At 35.1% G+C, this 9,372-nt stretch overlaps 1 protein-coding gene across 1 annotated transcript; it reads left to right on the forward strand.

The window, feature by feature from the left end:
* The first annotated feature begins 760 nt into the window (after positions 1-760).
* Positions 761-4,838, forward strand: LOC106109863 (glutamic acid-rich protein-like). Its single transcript, XM_013291501.1, has 3 exons — positions 761-860; positions 2,122-2,336; positions 2,578-4,838. Exons 1-3 carry the CDS (start codon positions 854-856, stop codon positions 4,657-4,659), a joined length of 2,304 nt encoding a protein of 767 aa, XP_013146955.1. The 5' UTR covers positions 761-853; the 3' UTR covers positions 4,660-4,838.
* The last annotated feature ends 4,534 nt before the right edge of the window (positions 4,839-9,372 follow it).

Here is a 9,372-nt window from a genome sequence, read left to right on the forward strand (position 1 = left end):
TGTTCATTTTGTTTTGTTATTAATTTGTAGACCATTAAAACATCAGTTTTCCAGATGGTTTGATATCTCCAAAGCACTTGAATATTACGTAACGGATTTTCCATCGCCGATTAGATTTACCAATGATACGTTGCTTCCCTTTTGTAAAACTTTTAACCGAAGAAATTCTCTCATAGATGAGACATGACAAACAGCTCTGTTTGCGTTAAATAAGAAAAGTATGTCTAACGTGTCTCCCTAGGGAAGGAGCATAAGGCATATAATAATAATAAGCCTCTTGTTTTCCATATTTACATAGCGTTTTATGATTTCATTTTATTAGTATTGTTAGTTTCACACCTTATTATGGTTATTAGTACTGTTAGTCTACTATATTTTTCAATATGGACCCCTGCTTGGGCAAAGGCCTTTGAGTCTTTCCTGTTTTTGCTTGGAGTCTGCCAGTCTTTCCTTGTCACTTCCATTGTATCATCAGACCGCCGTTTTACGAGTTTACAGACTATCTCTTTCCCGCTGGCCCTTTCCATCTTGTACCTTCTTAGTCCATCTGCGATAAGCCGTCTGAAACAAAAGAAGGATTCTGGAAAGTAATAGATTATTAAGTAGTGAATGTGTCGCAATGCATTCCTTAGCAATAAGTCGCAACAGTGGCATTGTAACTTCGATAACTTGTTAAAGCAAAAGGATTGATAAGAGTTTGATGGACAGTATCACCTTTGATGTATCAGGCAATCATCACACGTTATCGCCGGCTCCCGAGATACTGTGACCTCGATAAAATTGAGCAGCACCGATCTGTGATCGCATTTTTGTATCAGATCGCGAAAGCAATACGTCGGTTGTAGCGGTCAACATGAACAGTGAGTAATAGACACTTCTAGAAATAATTCCTTGATAAGTGCAATATCTTTAATGACTTAGTTTCAAATATTAGTGTTATTTAAGAATATTAAGGGTTCTAGAAAAGGATGAATTTAGCCTTTTTTGTCATTTGGGTCATTATGTAGTTAAAAAATAAATTTTTGATTAGATTTGAAGAAACTTTCGTGAGAGCTAATGGGTGTCATTTGTTTAATTTCACTATCTGTTTAGAAGATACGTTCTTATCTGAAATATTGCCATTTATCGAAACTCTGCAGTAAGAAATCACTGAGAAACAAAATATTTTCAAGAATAAGGGTTAAATTTTAGAAAGCATATTTAAGTATGTTAACACTTATATCATAAGTGCATGCATATTATACATATATTTATGGTACAGAATCAGGAAAATAAATGTAATAACTGTGACGTTTATTTGTTAACTTGTTACTGGCTATTGTGCTACCATTACATAGGAAAAAATACGAATTTAGGAAAATGGATAAGGTATATTTTCCGCGTAATCAAAAAGCTAGCTAATCGAGAGCAATGATCAAACACTAATGGAATGATTTATATTTAAAAAAATAAACTGCTGAATGTAAATTATATAAATTGTTTGTAAGGAAAATTTGAATGATATGATCATTATCTCAAGTGCCGTTTGATACCTCTAAGAAACGTACTTGTCACGATAATGTTTATCTTCTGTCAGGTGTCGCATTACTTATTTAAATGTATGTTTATTACGTAACAAAATAATAAAAAAACTGATTTACTGCCATTACAGTGGAAATTACTACAGAATATTTTTATTAATAAGCGTATTTAAAAATTATCTAAATTTAAAAATATGTAAATGATTAGATATTTATTCAAGAAAAATAAAGAGAGGCAAATTACATGTTACGGATAACAATGACGCATTCAAAGGATATCAGCACCTACTAGTCTTGAGAACATAAGTTGTTCAGAGTGAATAAAAAGAACCCATATAATCATGATCATTCATTAACACGTTTATTGCGACAAGTAAAATCATAATTCTTCATCTAAGTAACGCGTCATGCTGATGCGACGCGTCACCTGTTACGCAGTTGACGTGTTAATAAAAAATATTTCTCTGGCAAATTGGGATGATAATGACTACTAAGTGAATGTACTCGTAAAATGTTTAGAATGTTACAGTAAATATGTACATTTTCTTAACTATCATATGAATTGATTACATAAGTATTCATTTATGTTTGTAATTTCCAGCAGCGTTACTGTTGCTGTGTTGCGCGGCGGCGCTGGGGGGCGCCTCCGCTCTCTCAATCAAATTGAGACAAAATCCGGAGACTCTTTGCCTCGGCCAAGATAACTTCCTACGCATCGCCAGCGTCGACAACTGCTATGACTACTACCAGTGCTATGCCGGCCGCTCCTATCTCATGCAGTGTCCTGAAGAGACCTGGTTCAACGAAGAGGACCAGGTGAGATTATATTATACTTTAACTTGTATGGTATAGTGACACAATTACCTAGTTTGCTTTACTTTCAAAATGTAAAGACGTAAAGCGGGTTGATATTAGCCTGGATGGATTATGTTTCTCGCGAGCATGAACCTTTGTAAATAACAACGGCTGTCCGTTGAATTATGTATCACAAACGAATTGAATTTTAACCAGTTGTTGAGTTTGATACGAATTGTACTAATTTGATCTAAATTTGTAGGTATGTGATCGCTCGGAGCTTCCGGCTAACTGTCGGACGGAAATTGAACCAGAGCCGGAACCAGAACCTGAACAAGAAATCGAGCCAGAAGAGGAAGTCGAACCGGAAGAGGAAGTAGAAGAAGAAGTCGAACCGGAAGAGGAAGTAGAAGAAGAATCAGAACCGGAAGAGGAAGTAGAAGAGGAACCAGAACCGGAAGAGGAAGTAGAAGATGAAACAGAACCGGAAGAGGAAGTAGAAGAGGTACCAGAAACGGAAATAGAAGAGGAATCTGAACCGGAACAGGAAGTAGAAGAGGAACCAGAACAGCAAGAAGTTGAAGATGACGAATCTGAAACAGAAATCGAGGAAGACCTCTTACCGGAAGAAGATCTAGATTCTGAAAATGAGCCGGAAGTTTCTCTTCCTGAAGATCTAATTGAATCAGAAGAATCTCAAGAAGATGTGGAACGTGATGAGGGAGATGACGAAGCGGAAGAGGAAAATGAAAATGAAGAGGAAAGTAATGAGGAGGAGGAGGAAGAAGAAAATGAAGTAGAAGATGTAGACGAAGACGAGGAAGTAGAGGAGAGTGGTGAAGATGAGGTAGAGGGTGATGAAAGCGTAGAGGAAGAAAACGAAGAAGATGAAGATTCAAACGAAAGTGAAGAAAATGAAGAGAATGAAGAGCTCCTAAAATTCAATGCGCAACAACATCAGCATCATCATGATCACAACCACGGTCATGACCATCACCATAACCACAACCACGGTGATGACCATCACCACGACCATGGGCATAGCCACGACCACGATCATGACCACGAACACAGTCATGATCATGGTCACGACCATGAACATGTCCACGATCATGACCATGAGCACGACCACGATCACGACCATGAGCAAGATCACGACCATGAGCACGATCACGACCATGAGCACGATCACGACCATGAACACGATCACAATCAAGTTGTCCATGGACAAGAAACTATCGAAGAACAATCCAACGAAGAAGCCGATGAAGAAGAAGTTCCTGAAAATTTTGATGCAACACAAGATGATCCTCTGATGAAATTTGTTAAAGCCTACAGGGAATATAAACTTCAAGAAGACCTGGACTCTGATGAGGAAGAAGAAATTGAAGAACCGCTAAGAAATCAACCTAAACCACTAAAACCACATCCCTATTTCTATCCATACGGACAGTACCCCGCTAAACAACAAGAAGTAGAAGATATTGAAAATGAAGAGGAACTAGAGGAGCAACAAGACGAACAACAAAAACTGTCTATGCGTTTCCGACGGTCACTTCTATGGCAAAATGAAGATGATGACGACGAAGATGCTTTAGAAAATGATGATGACCAAGTTAACGCAGAAGAAGAGTCAAAACGTTCAAGATCTTTGAAGAGACAAAATGAAGTCGAGGAAGATGGAGAGGATGAAGATGATGAAAAAGATGATAATCTAGATGATGCAGAAGAAGAGTCTAAACGTTCAAGAAGATCTTCGAAGAGACAAAATGAAGTTGAGGAAGATGAAGAGAATGAAGATGACGACGAAGATGCTCAAGAAGATGCAGAGGACGAGTCAAAACGTATGACAAGATCTTTGAAGCGCCAAAACGAAGAGGAAGAGGACGAAGCTGATGAGGATGAAGACGAAAACGATGGAGATGATGAGGAAGAAGAGGAAAATACCGACGGTGATTTAGAAGATGAAGAAGAAAATGAAGATGAAGCAAAATTAGTTAGGTCAAAGCAACGGCAGAACGAAGACGACGACGACGATGATGACGACAACGACGACGACGACGACGACGATGATGACGACGACGACGACAACGATGATGATGATGATGATGACAATGATGACGATGATGAAGCAGATGAAAATGAAGAAGACAATGATGATGACCTCAAAAGACAAGATGAAGTAGATGACGACGATGATGACGATAACGAGGAAGACGAAAACAATGATGAAGCTAATGAAGAAGAAGATGATGATGATGAAGACGAGGATGGTGAGGAAGAAGTTGTAGAGAATGAAGGCAAACGGTTCTTTAGGCGACTTTTTAAATCATTAGTATTTTAGACGTTGGCGCCTTATATTTCAAACGCATTTTATAGATAAGTGACAGTTTGATTTACTGTAGGAAGTTAGGACGAAATAATTTATTTATATTTAAGTTCGAGTAGGCTTTTACGTAGAAACACTTGTGCAATTTTGTAAATATGCTGCAGTGAGAATGAAATAAAATTTATATAAGATTTTGCGACTTCATTTTATATCATGATATAGACAATTTAGATATACCTTATACCTGTAAAAATCAATTAAATTGTTACAATAGAAAGATATTTAGATAGTATTACTTCAACCCTGTTAACTACAGTATTACTTATTAGTTATATTAGGTATCGAATTTTCTTCATTAACTTACCTACTAAATATTCTAAGAATATTATTCAAGTTAGCACACTTTTAATTTCAGATTTCAATCATTTCACATAGTTTAAAACAAGTTATGCTCAATCAGAAGTCATTGTAAAGGGATATAGTTGGCGAAAGATATTTGCATAAAGTTCTAAGTATACGCTTGAATATTCAGAATGTTATTTAATTGGATAAAAACTATGACATTCAGAGCTGTTGAAATATCAAAGTTCTCACTAGAGAATTCTACACCGAGGGACTGGTTAATAACCATTAAAAGACATGTTAAATAGATAAATGCAGGAATAGAAACGAGGCGAGGGAAAAAATATCAGTTATTAATCATTTTTTCATTTTAATTAATAATCTATCTATACTATTATAATAAAGCGTAAACACACACTTCTTTGTTGCCAAAGATGTCAGCAATTACAGCATTTTTTTGCATAATTCTTTTTTTGATATAAAGCCCTACAGTTACGTCACGCATTAGGCTATATATTTTCACGCCATTAACCTTAGGGGCTAAATATTTTGGATAAAAACCCTAATGTGGGCAAGAGACCATAAGTTGCTGCCAACATCAAGGAAGCAAGGTTGCCATGGTTTGTCATGTCATTTTGACATTTGGAATTGAGTATTTGACAAATGTAAACAACGAAATGAAATTTTTTTTATTTCATGCGTATGAAGCTGCACGAGAACAGCTAGTACATAATACTAAGATAGCACATATACATAATGAAAAGCATATCAAGCAAAATTATTTACATGATCTTACAAAGTAAAAATTCACCGTCGCCAAGAAAATTCGTTTCTCATGAACTAGTAATTATATCCCTCGTGTATTTAGCGACCGGATAAGGTAACACAGATGCGGTACTTGTTACGTAGCTGCTTCATTAGTAAAACATTAAGGTTGCATTCAACAAGACACTTTCGTATGTAATTACTACAGTAAATACTTTAATTTCAAACTATACTGTATTGACTATACTAGACAATAATTATAATATGCGAAACAATCATCAGCAAGAGAGGTGTTGCCACTATACTTGTTAGTTATGTGATGATGTCAGGTATGTGAGAACCAATATGTCATATTGTACAACTGTTTAGTCGCGCTTTGATTCCTATGAACTTATATGGAGGTGCGCACACTACTCGATTTTTAGTTGTGCAACTACACAGTTGAATGGGCTGTAAAACAATCGACAATCGCACAAAAATTGAGCGATAGTTTAGTCAAAGGTGTGCACCCGCTATTATAATGAAAGTCAATACAACAACTATATCCATTACATTTTCTGCAATGCCCATACATTTTCTAATATACCGGAAATAAGGGCGACAAACACATAACTTTTAAAATAATTCGTACAATCATAACATACGTTATGACGTTTAACTTGCAAACTAAAACAACTCTGTACTTACAAATTCCTAAAATACTTTCTTATAAAATACCATTGTAAACATCTCGTACAAAATAGAATAAAACCTCTTTTATACTTTACGTGGCAAATCGGATATACGAATAAGCTGAGCATAATAGCATTATTTCTTAAATATACGTTATATTTCTTAGTCTTCACGTTATTCTGTTTTCACGTCAAAAAACCTTCAACAATACATAAGCTTGATATAAGCACGTAAACATTCAAAACGCATTACGTAAGTATTATAGCTAAAATATCAGAAAGTGTAAACGGTTACATTAATATGTATCAAAAACAATTATACCATGCACTCTATATTATGAAAAAATCGTCAATATAGAAATACTAGCTTCGTCCGCGACTACGTCCGCGTGAAATAAAAAAAAAACAATACTAAGTAGCCTACGTATTCTTCCAGACTATCCTCTACATCTGTATGAAATTTTACCGAAATCCGTTCAGCCGTTTAGGCTACAAACTCTAACAAACATCTACCCATCCATCTGTCTAAACTGTCACATTTAGATTATTAGTAAGAAGTAAGATAGTAAGGCTATATATTTTCACGCCATTAAACTTAGGATGTAAATATTTGGGATAAAAACCTTAATGTGGGAAGAGACCATAAGTTGCTGCCAACATCAAGGAAACAAGATTGCAAAGTTTTGTCAGTCATGTCAGTTTGACCTTTGCAATTGACAATTTGACACATGTAAACCATAAAATAATTTTATGCTGATGAAATCGCACGGGAACAGCTAGTAATAACATAAGTTGTGCAAAGTTTATCTAAGAAACCTTACACATTTCCAACTCGACTGAGTCAATACGAAGTTAGATTAATTTAGTGCTTGGAAACTTATCAAATAAGTTTAAAAAGAACGCTTAAAGGAAGTCAGGACCTTTTCATTTTAGTTTTCCCCTAGTTTAAAGTTCAGTAGATGTACATTTTAAACTTCATAAATAGAAGTTCTTGATTTATTTAAGGTATTAGAAGTCGTGTGTCTCTATTAAAAAAGTTTTAAAATTAGTTGTGCTCGAATTCATCATCGATTTCTTTGATGCATTTAAACTGCACAATGAACTTACTGTTTTACGCACGGTGCGAGGCGCGACGCGACCGCGAAACAAGTTTAATAACACTCGCTCTGATAACCCCCGCAGGGTCTGAAATTGGTCGGTGCCGTCACCGAAAAAAGTAGACGTGAGTAATAATCGTAAAATGATTAGTTATAAAATGTCTCACGAAAGTTTAAATAATTTAATGAACAATGAGCGTACACAAAACATTAATTAACGTTACATTTAATTTGAACCAATAAATAAAAACGTAACAAAGTACGTGTAGTACAGCTTCTAGTTTTTGTTAATAAAATTACAGAAACAAAGTAATTTAGGTGAATATTCTGGAACTCACGTTAAGCACAAGTTGCGTAAAGTAAATCAATCACTTAACACATCGGCATTAGTCGTATTTCAACGCAACAGGTCTTCGGGAGATTGATGGCTCTTTTTTGTGACGTTTACAGCTGGACTACATTATACGGCTTAATGAAGCTCTAGTGACCTTTACATTATTGGGTAAATACTTTATAGAGTGGGTCGAATTTACGTCTCTGCCCTGGGCTAAGTGTCTACGCCGCCCTATTTTTACGTTTACAAGTTATGAATGTTATGCGAGTGCAATTTGAAGACCAATTATGTTCTCTTTGTTAGGGAGCCTGGGCGGTCGCCCAACTGCGCCCTAGTGTAAGGCCGGTACTGTTAATAGAATTATGATGAGTATATAGTTACTAAATATTTACCGTAACCCCTACAAAATAGATTAAGTACAACTATACTTAAGTCCTAGTGGATTTTACTATTCGTAAAAAATAAACCAGCTGTGAGCAATATTTTTTGATTCATTGAAATTAAAGAACATTTTTATACCATCGTTTTAATTTAAACAGAAACTATTTCTTCAAAGCCCGTTATCTCAGCACAGTTATTTTAGTATCTCGTCGTTTAATGAGGTAACTTATTATGTGGTTGTTTAATGAAATAACACAGAGGGCGCTGTGTTACTTAATTAAAAAAATTCAATTGTCGAAGCACAATCCGTTTTCACTACTTTTTTTAAAATAGAGTAAGTATACGAAAAAAGTAAGTCACAATTATCTTAAAACTAATATTGAAAGTTGAATTATGTAAAAACTTATTTTAAGAACGTAAACAAAACTTACTAAATTGTGTCTTTGAAAGGAAATTACATTGATTGAATCTAACTCCAAAACTATTATATAAAACATGTGACCGATTAGGCATTTTGGGTACAAACAACCGCGAATTACTTCAATTCAAACTATAACTATTGCAAGGTTAACATTCTTTACAGTTAAATGTAAGATTCCTTCCTTATTACATTGACAGATAAGGATCTTTCAAATGTCTTAAGTCTTAAAAATATATGTTATTTAATATCTTACCTTCTAAAGTCAGTTAAATTCAATTCACACAAAAACATAAAAATTAACAGGCTTGTAAAAATACCCTCCTGTCAGTCGGCCAAAGAGATATTCTCAATGTTCATGGATCAAAGAGTAGAGATACCATAGAGTATTGTTGGCATATTGAACAATGTCCATCAGGCATAGACAAGTTTTATGAAATGTGACCGTAATGGACTTGCATCTATTGTTGTCAAACAAAGACAAGAGGACGTTCTTTGTTTATTCAGGGCACTGTGCAAGCTGCGCCGTGGAAATGATACCGAGTTATTTTTAACTTAAGCCAAGGACACTGTTCTTAGCATCTTTTTTTATAACCGTAATATGCTTTCAGCCTTTTTTAATTCAGATATTTGCTCATTTTAACTCAGTATAAATGATGAAGTTATTGTTATGTTTATCTATTGAAATGTAACAGAAGGCTTTGATTATCGAAACTTATA

This window comes from Papilio polytes, unplaced genomic scaffold (assembly GCF_000836215.1).
Source record: "Papilio polytes unplaced genomic scaffold, Ppol_1.0 DF821067.1, whole genome shotgun sequence".
Taxonomy (NCBI): Eukaryota; Metazoa; Arthropoda; class Insecta; order Lepidoptera; family Papilionidae; genus Papilio; species Papilio polytes.

Bases quoted from the DNA above. Each gene is read 5' to 3' on its own strand.
- LOC106109863 (XM_013291501.1), top strand. The intron at 2,337-2,577 runs GTGAGATTATAT...CTAAATTTGTAG, and splicing joins GGTTCAACGAAGAGGACCAG to GTATGTGATCGCTCGGAGCT.